The sequence below is a fragment of the Anser brachyrhynchus genome, assembly GCF_964034855.1.
Source record: "Anser brachyrhynchus genome assembly, chromosome: 4".
Lineage (NCBI taxonomy): Eukaryota > Metazoa > Chordata > Aves > Anseriformes > Anatidae > Anser > Anser brachyrhynchus.
The window spans coordinates 62,610,817-62,624,077 of NC_137698.1; the positions used below are offsets into that span (position 1 = coordinate 62,610,817).

At 42.0% G+C, this 13,261-nt stretch overlaps 1 protein-coding gene across 11 annotated transcripts in view; it reads left to right on the forward strand.

Moving 5' to 3' along the window:
* The first annotated feature begins 10,869 nt into the window (after positions 1–10,869).
* The window catches only part of LCORL (ligand dependent nuclear receptor corepressor like), a 79,688-nt gene continuing 77,296 nt past the window's right edge, over positions 10,870–13,261 (forward strand). For 8 of the 11 annotated variants that reach the window (XM_080590070.1, XM_080590065.1, XM_080590064.1 and 5 more), the window contains exon 1: positions 10,870–11,155. In XM_080590070.1, the coding sequence (XP_080446196.1) occupies positions 10,999–11,155 (157 nt within the window). In that variant the 5' untranslated portion in view covers positions 10,870–10,998. The remainder of the gene's footprint in view (positions 11,156–13,261) is intronic. The other 3 variants (XM_080590074.1, XM_080590071.1, XM_080590076.1) reach the window with 1 other exon arrangement.

Here is a 13,261-nt window from a genome sequence, read left to right on the forward strand (position 1 = left end):
TGCAATATATAAATACCTTTTTGCTCCCTCTCCCACATATCAGAGGCTTCGAATTATGACCTAAATACTTCTTAGACACCATACCAAACCTGAACTTTTCCTCTCATCCACTTAATAAATGTCAGTTCAAAATGTAAATGAATTTATTTCATGGTGAAGCATATTTCTTAAAATAAAGTTGTCATTGTTTACTTGATAAAAATACAGTTTTAGGACTATCTGAAAACCCTCACAAATGTTGCTCATTTAGCAAAGGCAGGAGGGGAAAGAGAGGCTCTGCCTGATTTCCTTCCCAAATCTATGGCATTCACCTAGATCATGGGTAACCCAAATCACATTATCCTGTTTTCTAATTTCCCTAGGAAATTAGAATATACTTGTCTGAGCACTGAGAAGAGCCTGATGGTTATCATACTACAGAGGGCTTAGGGCAATGCTTCCTTGTCTGTGGACTTACATGCCCTTTAGTTTTACAGCTGTCCACTTTGTATGGATTAGCTAAATATTTGCATTACTTATTTGGTGACTAGCTGTATCTCTACGTAGGGCCCTGTCCTGAGGGATGATCTTAGTTCAAGCTTCTGCTTCATTTGTTTCCCCAGTTTGTTTTTGTTCAAAACCCCCAGGGGTTTTGGCCCTCCCCTCAGCTTATTTTTTTTTTTTTTTCTTCCCTACTATATATATGATTATCATCCTGGACTTGGTTCTTGTATCACACCTATTAAACCACTAAAAGTGGTATTATTTTATTAGCAAACTCTAAGGTTTTATTTCTGTGAAACAAAATGCATTCCTAACCATGCACTCTGCACAAATCGGTAATACAAGTGATATAATAATAATTAACAGTTAATGTTCAACTCTTTTCATATCAAGATGTTCTTGGGCAACGTTGGCTTATCACTGGATCACATGCCACATAAGATCTTGTTGATGATAATTTTGATCAGAAGTATACTCAGGTACTCAAATTTAACAAACAGTTGGGCCACAGATGGCAGTTAATCTAGTCTTTGACTAAATTAATAGCTTTCATAATTGGGTACACATGGAGCTGTTTAAACATTAAGCACGGTGCTCTTAGGTATCTTTAACAAGAGAAAGTAGGGTTGTTTTAACCAAAAGATTTGTGCAGCTGGGAATAGCAGGAGAGTGGGCATCATAGGAAAAAACAATGCAGTGATTTCTTTTCTTTGCAGAGCTAAATGCAACAGTAAGAGTAGAATTGGCTTGTTTGATTAAATTCAAGAAGTGTTCTTAATTTTTGGAGGTAGGAACCTTCTTACTGTTATCCCTTTACTGGGCACAGAATTAGCTTAAATATTTGGGACATGACATGTTTTTTTAGAGTTTCCCCTACTCTTAACCAACAGATTGCCCACATGTGAGAATAACAGGAGAGGAGTTTTAGTTACCAGCAAGCTAGCATGCTTTTCCTATACTTTTCTATGCTACAGAGGAAGTGCAAGATGTTTTAAAATCTTTTATTTTCACTGATAAGAAATATTGATCCTAGGAGTGAAAAGATTTTATTTCCAATAATTTGTTGCCGATAATAATGCAAAGCAATTGTGCAAGGTCAGCATGGAAATGGAACTGAGACTTATTTTAGAAACACAAGAAGAGTGCTCCTTGTATGAAAAGGAGCACTCATGGGGGACAAGGACGCTGCTGAGGAGCTTAATGATTTCTTTGCATTGATGTTGGAGGTGGCAGAAGCTGGAGAGATCCTTATGCTGAACCCTTATTTCTGGTAGGAGGGAACCTGGCATCGGACCTGTCTGATATCAAAGTGGCTGTGGAAGATCTATGGAAAAAGTTGCTAAATAAACACTAAAAAAAATCGAGACTTGAGTCTTCACTTGAGTTCTAAATGAATTTCAGAATGAAATAGCTGAGTTACTACTGGAAGCGTGTGACCTCTCATAACTTCTTCAGACCTGTGGACTGGAGGTAGCATCACTAGAGAATTGCCACCTTCAAAGCAAATAAATAAATAAATAAATTAGAATGAGATCAAGATCAAAATTGCTTTGGATTTTACAAGTAACTAATTCTATTCCAGTTTCATAGTCGTATAGGTAAAAAGATAAAAGATTAGAGCCCACTTTAACCAAGAGCAACAAAAGGTATTGGTTAAAGGCATTCCCAGCACCTCCTTTGGTTCTCCAGCCTGAAGGATTATTTGAATAACACCGGAATCTATTTTATGGCACTAACACGTGGCTGACAAATGTTTAGAAAAGCTGATTGTGAGATTGCCTAAGAATGAGAGAATCAATCTAAATGGGGGAGGACTTGTCACAAGTCTGTGCAAGTACTCAGTATTGTGAAACCTGCTCAAGTGGTGGTACAACCTTGGCTTGTAACAATATTTACTTGTTTAACACGTAAGTCTATTGTTTTTTATTTTACTTATCATAAATAGTAAAGCACTAGAGTTATGACAGAGTCTCTACCAAAACATTGTCAGTTCTTACATTCATATCTCAAAATCTTTTATTTTTTTAAGCCCAAGATTATGGAATCAAGTGAAGATGGGAGACTTTTGACTTCCACTTCAAAGAAATTCTAGACATAATAATGCAGAAAGGGTTAAATACATCCCTTGATTCAATCCTAAACTGAAAGACAAGGGAAAAAAAAAAAAAAAGGCACAATAGAAAGTAACAGAGAGGCTAGATGGAGAAGCAATGTGTCTGGATCACCATGGCACAGCACCCAAACTGGAAGGAGCAGGATCCCAGCCTTACTCTGACATGGCGACAGGGCTTTCAGACCCACACCTCCTAGCTAGCCATCTTTGCTACCTGCTGTGGGCACACATTGCTGGGGAATGTAGATAACTAGCTGTGAAAGTGTCCTTCAAGGCAAATGGTGAAAGCCTAAACTCTTGAATTTTAAACAAGAGGAAAGGGAAGAAAGCAATGTTTTGTTTTGAGGAAGTGGACTTGCATAAGATAGAGGAGGAAAAGACTCATTCTGTCAGCATCTGAACCCATGAATAACTGGAAGGAATAAGGCCGTTTGGGGGTGATCAAATTATGGAAAATGACAACAGCAATGTTGCACCATTTCTTATGGTGATCCACAGTAGATCTACTCTGCCATCTGTCTTTCTCAACAGGAGTCCAATGAGGAACTGTTTGGTCTGTCATATCCATCCTAGTGTGACTTCATTTTTTGTTATCTGAGGGGATTACTTCACACAGTCCCAAAAAAGAAGTACTTAATGTGAATCTCTATTTTTCTATTAATTTGTTTGAATTAACATAATACAAAAATAGTCTTTAAAAATTAATGGGAAAAACTTTATGGCTAGAAAACATAAGAAAATCAGAAAACCAAGTTTCAGAAAAGCTACTGGAAAATAAAATGAACATAAAAATCATTCCATATCTTTGATTTTTAAAACCTACATTTGAAAAAAGGTACAATAAGAAAATCACAGTTATGTTAAATGCATTATCTGTCTTTGCAAAATATAAATTTTATTGTTGTTCCTTTACAGCAGTACTGAGACTGATTAAAATCATATGAAAAGACAAATATTGAGAATTGCAGAAAAGCAAACAACCATTTCAAGAATTGTCATGTGAAGGCCATAGCAAACTAAACCCTGTAGCACTAATCTAGCTAGGTCCTTATTTTCAAATAATTTTGGGTCTGAGAAATTGTATTGCTCTCTTTTTATTTCACTAAAGAAGTGGTGAATTTCATTCACAATGTTCCCCCTTTCTTTTTCTTCTACTTTTTTCCAGTTTGAGATGTTTAGCTTGAAAATGGACGAGATGAAACTGGTGGGCAAGGAGGGAGAAGGGAGTTAAGTGGAGAATTCAGAAGGTAACATAACCTAAAACACAGACAATTCAGCTAAGAGAAAGGTTATACGTAAAACTGATAAGATGAAGTTTACAGATGTAATAAAAATAGTTGTCTTAAATCAAACCATGAAAAGCTCTGCTTGAAGAGTAATAACTGTGCAAGTGATGTTCCAGGAAATAAGCTGCTTTACTCGAGTGACCGATGAGCCATCCAGTCTCATTTCCTGCCACCTCCCATGGTGGGTGCTGGTTTGGTTGGCTATGAAATAGCAGACTATGCCAGAAACTACAGGAAAACCTACCCAGTGTGATGTCCCATGCAAGGAAGAGTAGTATTGGAGAAACACTATCCTCCTTAGCTTAAATTGTAATTAATCTGTGGTCCGCAGAAGAGCTAGCAGCCCTTGCGGTATTTAGTTTTAGGGAGTACTTAGCTAGTGTAATTGTAGAAGTCATTCATGCTGACAGTAAACAGTTCTTTGTCTTTTCACTAGTGTAAGTTTGGATTACCGGCACGTTGCCCTGATGACTGGCTCAGTATTTCATGTCTATCTCTAATATTAAGCTGCAATTAGTGATCTATTCTCTCTGGGTTTAATGGCAGTATATTTTCAGCTGCAGAGTTGCTCTGGTGATGGCATACTTAAATTACTTAGCCACTTGGGAAACTTTAGAGAGAGTGAGTGACATTACTCAGCTGTGTGGAACATAGGATAACAGTTTAAATGGAAGGACAAAAACAGCCATATTTGACAGATAGTGCTATGGAGACATCACTTAGGCATATATATAGGATTTTACCTTCCCTCTAAATTTAATTTTAATAGTCATATAATGACATGTTAAAACAGCAGCTTAATCTATAGAAGACTATTTTTTCCTCTTTTTTTTTTTATTTCAAGCTGGATCCTTTCACTTACACACCTTTTTCTGTCAGGCTCGTGCTGAAACATAGGATATATCATCCTCAGAAAAGCACTTAAAAATAATATATGTTTTAAATCAGTACTGAACAAAAGTTGTTATATTTCTACTTCCAAAGTACTCTGATTGACTTTTAAAAGATAAAAACACAGAATATTTTATGTAGTTTGCATATTAGCATCTAATATCACCTTGCAAGCATCTATTGTTTAAAGCTTTTTTTTTTTTTTTCCTACCTTAATATCCACCTAACTGTAGCTCTGCTTTGTGAAGTGATTCTGTGAAGTAACATTTGGGATACCGTTCTGATCAAACGTGCTCAGCTCGCCATAAAAATTGTTGTCTTCGTTTGTTTTGTTTTGTTTTGTTTTTTCTTTTTTTTTTTCTCCAGCTCTATAGTTTTGTCCAAATGGATTGCAGCCCTAATACACATGCACTCTTGCATAGTAAAGTGTGCGTGATGAGAACATGACCCCTTGGCTACATAAGCAGGAAAAGTGTGGCACAGAGTGGGCCACCAAAAACAACATCATACAGCTTGTGTCCGTCCACTCTCGAAGGATGCTGAAGGGGAAGGTAGGTTTAGGCCATCTGTTTCATGTTCTGGTCTGCGGCTTGCAAGTACCTTGATGGGCTGTTGTTTGAGCCATAAAAGATGGCAGTACTGCCACGGGATGAGAATGATACTTCTGCTGCTCAGAAGCCCACAAATTAATTCTACTCATTTAAAAAAAAAAAAGTGGAAATCAGTATTAAAAATCTTTATCCTGAATCCCGTAGCCCATAGCAATGTTTTGCAGTCAGTCTTGGCCCAGCCTTTGTTGACTGCCTAAAGAGTTGTTTATTTTAAATGAGTTTGTTTAGCAGAGCAGAGTTGGAGAGCAGAGAATTTACCATGGTATGATCAGTCAGATTATGAACGAGGGAAGCAGAATATTAAAATGCCAACTTTAGCTTTGTCGTGCAGAAATAATGAGAGATATTTCCTCTTCTTTTTCAAACATTTTTGCTTCTGAAGAATCTTCTATTATGCTGGAAACCTAAGCACATTTGCATGTTAGAAAGCAAGATAAAGCAGACTGTGAATTATATTGTTATAGAGAGAAAAAAAAATAGGTATAAAATTCAGAGGAGGAATGAAAACAGGGAAACTTGAAAAGGGAAAGGACTTCTCTGGAACACATTGAGAATGATACCAAATAGCTCTGTGCAATTACAGTTCTTGTGAAAGCATGGGGAGGTGAATAGTCAAGTATTGGGCAAAACAGAAATATTCCACGAGTCTCTGTCACCCCATTTCTGTCTCGCTCCTGACAGCAGTTCAGATGGTGAAATGGCTGGTTCATAGCTGGGCCTTTGAAAACCAAATAAAGGAGGACAAATGATGCTGTATCAGGTGGTGTGATAGTGCAGCACACTGGAAAGGAAGGCAAAAGGGGACTAACAACCAGAGGGGAAACACTTGCTCTTTGCAACTCTCTGGCTTCTGTTTCACTCTCGAGGTTGCACTTCATTTGGTGTGTTTTGTCTACTGTTTTTTGAAGTACATTTACCTCTTGATAATTAGTAGGTCTGAGCTGATTCAAAATCTTGGCTTCAGTGTATTACTAAGTTTATTAAAATTATATGCAGGTTGAAAAAAAAAAAGAAAGAAAATGAAAAACGAGGAATTGTAGCTATACCTAGTGGATTTATTGAAATATTTTAATAAGTTAGTAAATGAATAAGGTAACAACCAATCTCCTGAGAGTAGCTAATACTTACAGTTTGAAGCAACCAATTTTGATTTAACAAATTGGCACTGGTCCAGAATCACCCATAAAATTCTTCACAGTGTATAGTATATCCTCTACAGACAAATACTATCCCCTCTCAGAAGTCACAGTGTAGTTATCTCTACAACTGTGGTAACCCATACAACCTGACCCACATTCAGCAAACAAACAAAATTATCACATATTTGATGAGTCTGTGGCAGTGTACATAAGTATAGACATGTGTGAAGTACTAAATTTCCTTTCCTCTCCTCATTCTGATCCACTTCTGCTTAGGGAAAGGTTTCCATCTTAGGAACTAACAAAGAATTTATTTGTGTACCATGTCCACTCAACAGAAAGATAACCCTCATGGAGAGGGCCTTGCAGACCACAGCTATGCATATGGCACCTGCATCGTTTGCATGAGTTGTTTTGGAGGCAACCCCTTTCTTCAACCTTGTAAGGGAACTTTCTGCCATCATGCTGTAATTAGAGTAGATGAATTTTCTCTATAGCTCCTTGGCAGAGGGGAGCATTGCCAGACCCTTAGCTTCTAAAGAATAGTGATAAACTCAGATCTGAAAATAACGTATGAAAATTTCACTTTGGGTTCCAAAACGGTATAAACCAACAGTTCCATAAATGTCTTAGTTAACCATGTAAAACTGAGTGTATCTATCATAAATATTTACTGTGTCGTTTTACTGTAAGCCTTGCTTGCCCCAGACAAGGCTAGTTTGATACATGGCTGTTACATCTCTATTAAATCAGCTAGTATAGTTAAAGTAGACAGGACATGAAGAATATTCGTGTTCTTGAAAGCTTGGCTGCTTTTAGATAAGTTAGTTAGATGGTCTGGTAAGAAAACATCTACTCACATGCAAACTTTTTACCTATTTTGGTCCTCACAGCTTTAAGAGCACTATGACAAGAACATGCAAGAAGAAGCATTTTCCCATTTTTTACCTTCCTTTATGACAGATACGGATGTTTGTGAAAAACAGTCATCTGTCTGCAATAATCAGGTTTCATGTGCTTAGAATTAGGTCAACAACGTGAACTCAAGTATAGCGCTGGCTTTATTGGCTTAGTGCTGCCTTTCTACTTATGGTAAGCTTCACTTTATGAATTTCTTGGTCTTTTTTTAGAGGCAGAGATTCAAAGAGAAGTTTTTGGCCAAAAATGTTATTGTTCATTTTGAAATTCACCTTGGTTGGCTTTCTATTAACCTGTGCAAAGACACAATTGTGCACATATATTGAAAGACAGCAATATCAACTGATGCTGATGAGATTCCCAAAGGCAGACCCTGTAATTAAGAGAGAGCAGTATTTTTCATTTTATATACTGCTGAAACATGCAGTCACTGAACAACAAGTATTCTGCAAGGAAAATGTCTCAGGTTTAAGATTTGTTGCAAGGCACACAGAGCCCCTAACACAGATGTCCGCAACTGTAAAGGATTTCAACCTTTATAAAAGAAGTTATGTTTTTAAAGCTATTTTTGCGTGACTTCATTCTGATTGAGGATATTATGAAATTCTAATTCTGAACTGTTAGATTAGTCATGATCTTTTCACCTGGGCTAGGCTGCTTGCCGCCATGGGCAGGTTTCTCATAGCACTCCTGCTGCACTGCACTACAGCTGCTGGTCTGGTTTCTGCTGCCGGAGGCTACTTTCCTCCTTCACTGGAGGAAAAAGAGTAGGCTGTATATCAAACCTGGAATAGTGGAGGTATCTGCTGGAAGTAGCTGAAAGAGTAGGTGGATCAGTTATGCCCTAAACCATACATATCAAACCACAGTGGCAAAATATTTATCATTTGCTAGCTGTCTGTGCTTACCTCTCTCGGGTGGAAGCTGCCATCCCTTAGGGGAAGTAGCAGAATTAAACATTTGTTGCCTATTCAGCATTTCACAGTTCAGTGCATCAGCCTAAATCTGTGAAGTTTGTGGTATTTTAGCATATAAGATTGTGATCTTATGCATCTTTATAATGTACTAAATCACTGGAATATGTATATTGCATATAGATTTAAGCAGTTATGTTTTGGTAATCTAATATTCACAGTGATTATTAAATATCGCTTGTTCAGTTTGGCTAGATCCTGTACCCAAATGACCATGTTAGTGTTTATTGTGAAATCTCCTCTAGCATTTATTTTTTAAACCCTTCTGTTTTCTGTCATCGTTTATCTTTCAAATATTAATAGTTCTCTGCAATACTCATTCATAAAGCTATCGTACAATTCATTATTTAACCCTTTTTGTTTTACCAGAAACATTGACAATTTCCAGATTTACAAATTGTGTTCATGTAAGGGGGGAGGTTCACCATTTCAGGACATACTCATTTCAAGATACCATCTGCAAAGGCTTTGTCTGTTCAAGTTAGACTGTTTTAATTACACTTCATCCTTACTCCCAGTTTCCACAAAGCAGTGCTTATGTGACAAAGAGCCACGCAAAGCTGTCTGTACAGGAGTGAATTTCATCTTTGGGGATTAATTATAAAGAGGTTTCGGTGATGAACAGTTTTGTAATGTATCAATAAGACAGTTAAATCTCCCCAGTATGTGTTTAAAAAATTTTTAATTCAACATTTCAGATTATGATAGGGATGTAGATAAGCTCCTGTGACGATTTTATTTTGTCTTCACCCCCAAATTAATATATGAGAGATGAAACATGCCTAAGGACCATAATAGTAATTCTTATAGCTTTAAACAAAATTGTACTGGACTTTGCCTCCAGAGCCATTTCTAAGTTAACTGACTCTGATCCCAGAAAAATTAGCTAGGATAGGCAGCTAAAACGAACCAAGTTAAAATTAGCCCTCACTGCCCCTGGCTCTGCCCTCAGTCAGTCTTGGAGTTTCCTTGTTCACAACAGTGGAATCACTTCTATAAAATCAAGTCCGAATCCATGTAAGCAGTAATCTCTTGGCTGGGAAGTCATTTTGATACAGAAGGAAAACCAATGCAATTAATTTAAAAACAACACCCCTGAGGGTTTGACTAAACAAGATCCTTGGGTTGCCTGCTTTAGTTTTAGATTTGGAAGAATAAGGCATCTCAAAGGGAGGGAGCTGTTCAATACCTAGTGTCTGACATCTAAGCAGTATTTTCAGAAGGCCTAGGAATACAAAACTGAGAGAGCTAGAAAAAAAAAAAAATGTTTGAAATTCTTTCCCCTTTCCTCCCTCTCCCTGAAATTCACCCTCCAGCTTGGTCAGCCATGTTTAGTTCTTTTTTTCTGCAGTGCCTGGAGAAGTCTCTCCAATGGGACTTGCAACTAGAGCAAAAATGGTGTTAAATGAACAAAAGGGAGTGGGGGCGGTGTCTTGTCTATTTTTTATTTAAACATAGGCATCTCAAAAAAAAAAAAGAAAAAGGAAACCCTCTTCAGATGAAGGACATTTGTGTCCATATGGAACTATGATGACCTCCGGGGTTCAATTAAATGAATAGTTTTTAAAATTGCTGTGTGCTGAATTCATTAAGCTCTGTTAGCTGCTTTACACAAAGTTTATTTTTATGAAATCTCTTTGGGAAAAAAAAAAAAAAGGATAAAAGACGTGACCTGTCATCTTTTACAAAAGTTTAGTTCATTCCAGTGGAAACAAAGGTGATCTTCATGGCTGCGCTCTGCAGGCAATCTCTGAACGTGTCCTTCGCCCACAAAAACATCTGAACAAGTTCAGAAGGAAATGTCTGCAAAGTTTTGCACAAGAAGCAAAAGCACAACCGGATTTATGAAGCCCATCTTGTGAAGAAAAAATAGATACATATACATTTTTAACAGTTTTTCCTTCAGAGGATATTATTAGTTTGAAACCGATGCCTTCTGTCCTCACACGGTTGCGATTTACCCTGTGTGGGCTCTGATGATGCCTTGCAAGGGTTGCCCTGGGTTCCGCTGTTTCTCTGAGGCGAGGCCGGTGACTGTTTGAAGTTCAGGGCAAGTAAGAGACACGAGGTGCTCGCAACAGATCTGAGGTGAAGAAGGAGGAAGCGAGGAGGTTGCCAAGCTGCTGCTTGCTGCTACTCACATCCCCCGCTGGGGACGGCTCCGGGGTGGGCGTTCAGCTACACCCCTCCCGGCTCCCCTCAGCGGACTACAACTCCCGGCATGCATTGCCGCAACCCCCCCCCCGCCGGGCTGCTGCAGGTGGCGCGCTGCCCTTCGGGATTTGTAGGCCGGAGGGGGGACATGGAGGGGAAGCGGGGCGGGGAGGCGGGGGGGCCGGTTGGCGGCCCGGTTACCGACCAGCAGCGGGGGGGGGGGGGGAGCCCGGAAGGCGGGAAGGGAGGAGGGGGTGGACACGTGTCAATCACCCCGCCAGGCGGCGCGCGCGCTCCCCGCCCCGGATGCTAAGGGAGGAGGTGGGGGGGGGGGGCGGACGGGCGCGGGCACGCGCTCGCCGAGGTTTGAAGGGGGGGGGGGGGAGCGCGCGCTCGTATGTAAATGAGCGGGCGTGAGGTCAGAGGCAGATGGAAAAGGGAACAGACAGAATGGCCGCCGCGGCTCCCGCTCCTCCTGCCGCCGCCGCCTCCTCCTCGCAGTGCCGGAGCCCCCGCTGCACGGCGGAGCGCAGGGGAGTCCGCCGCGAACTCGACTCCTGGCGGCACCGGCTCATGCACTGTGTGGGTAAGCGCCGGGAGGGGGCTGCGGGAGGGGGAGCGGGGCGGTGAAAGCTCGGGGGGCTCCGCGGCTGGGAGCGGGCACGGCAGCCCCAGCCCGAGCCTCCCCCTCCGGCTGGCAGCGGGGATGAGGGGCGGCGGGGGGCGAGCCGAGGTCTCCTGAGCCGCCAACGGGCGGCGCGGGGTGGGCGCCGCGGCTCGGCTGAGGGCCGCCCGGGCCCTGCCTTCGCCCCTTCCCCGGCTCCGGCTCCTTTTGTCTCGGCTCCCCGCAGCCGCCCCCCCCCCCCCGCCCCTTCTTCCATCGCGGGTGTCTGGGGGGGGGGGGGGGGGCGGCGGGGGTGGTGTGTGTGCGCCTTTAAGAGCGAGCCGCTCCTGCACTGACGGTTGGGATTTGAAGTTTTCCCTCCCCCCGGGAAGTTGTCATGGCGACGGCAGTTCTCCCTCACTCCCCCCCCCTCCCACCCCGGGGCTGCCCCGGCCGCGAGGTTCCCCCCTCGAGTCACGTGACCCCCCCCCCCCCAATCCCAGCGGGGGCGCGCGGGGCCCTGGCGCCGTTCCCGGGCGGGGCGGGGCGGGGGCGCGCTCCCGGGTACCTGCGGGGCCGCGCCCGGCGCCTGCCCCGGTGCGCGCTGCGCCGCCCGCGGCTGGCTTCGGCCCCGGGCTTTTGTCCCTTCGCTCTCTTCCTTTCTACCCCACCCCCCCCTTTTATAGTTTTTGTGTGTTTTTTTTTTTCCTTCTGTTTCGGGGCGCGCACGTGCCCGCTCGCTTGTCTCGACGGAGCTCGCCCTGCTCCGGCCCCAAAAAGCCTCGGTCCCAAAGGGCCGGCGGGCAGAGCCCTGGAAGGGGGTGACGGAGGGGTGACCCTGTCCTGGTGCTGCCGCTGCGTGTTTTGGGGAGCCCGGTGGCTCCTTCATGCATGCTGTCAAACACCTTTCTGTATACTACAACACCTGTACGTGTGTGCGCTTCCTTAATCCTTCCCGTTTAACATAACGCTCTTTAGAAAACAAAATGCATTTCTACATACTTGTATATTCATCTTCCACTTTTGTGGAAACAATTAAGGTTAACTAGAATACATAGCGAGAGCTAGCTCATCGGCACAGACATCGTGGTGCACTGCTAAAGCTGACGGGCCGATACCCCGCACAAGTTATATATGAAGCATCCGCTCCTCTGATTACATCTTGCTTGATGACATTTCCTTTTTAAATCTAAACTGGGATCCTAAAAGCCTGCTTGACAGTTGATAACTGAAGGGACTTTGAGCTGTAGCAGTGTGCTATCAGATGCATTCAAGGAACACGGCGCCACATGACCAGCGCGGACAAGGAGTGCGAAGAAATGCAATGAACTCTCTGTAAGATAAAATGTCACCGTAGACTGGGACCTCTGCTGGGCAGATCTGTTGTGTTTGAGAAACTTCTTCCAAGTCGCTTTGGGGTTGCTCTTTCACCGAGATTTGTTATGTATAAAACCAGAAAATAATTACTTACACTTCATGCAGACCTGTGTTACCACTTTGTGCTCTCTTATTCCACTTGAAATGTTTTTTGGGATGTAATTTCTTCGTATACTCATATGCAAAAATTAATTAATAGAAAGGAGCCCTTTATTATGATTAGCTCCTGCTGAGGAGGAGGGGCATGGGTTATGGTTTAATAGTTAGACAAGAGCTATCTCTGTTAAGAACTGTTACTTGGCACGCTTGTTGAGTAGCCCTTATCTGAGAGAAAGTGTAAACGCAGTGGCAAGAAAGTGGGTAGGTAGTCAGTGTAATGGAGGTAGAGTACACTTAACTGCTTTTATTTTCAATCCTTTGAAATTCTGCAGCATTAACTTCTGCAAAGTAACCCCCTGTATTGGTGCTAATTAACTTTCAAAGTAGAAATGGTTAATTATTCTCCCTCAGCAAAGTATTCCTAAAGATCTGAAGAGTCTTACCAAAGCTAGTGTTAGCTGGAAGGTCTAAACAATTGCTCAATTCACGGCTGAAACAGCAACAAAGGGGAGGGGAAAGTGGTGAATATGATTGATATTTGGTATAACTTCGTTTTTTTTCCTCCACCTTTTTCAAGAGTCATACCTGTGTAACAAAGCGAGGAGAACGATG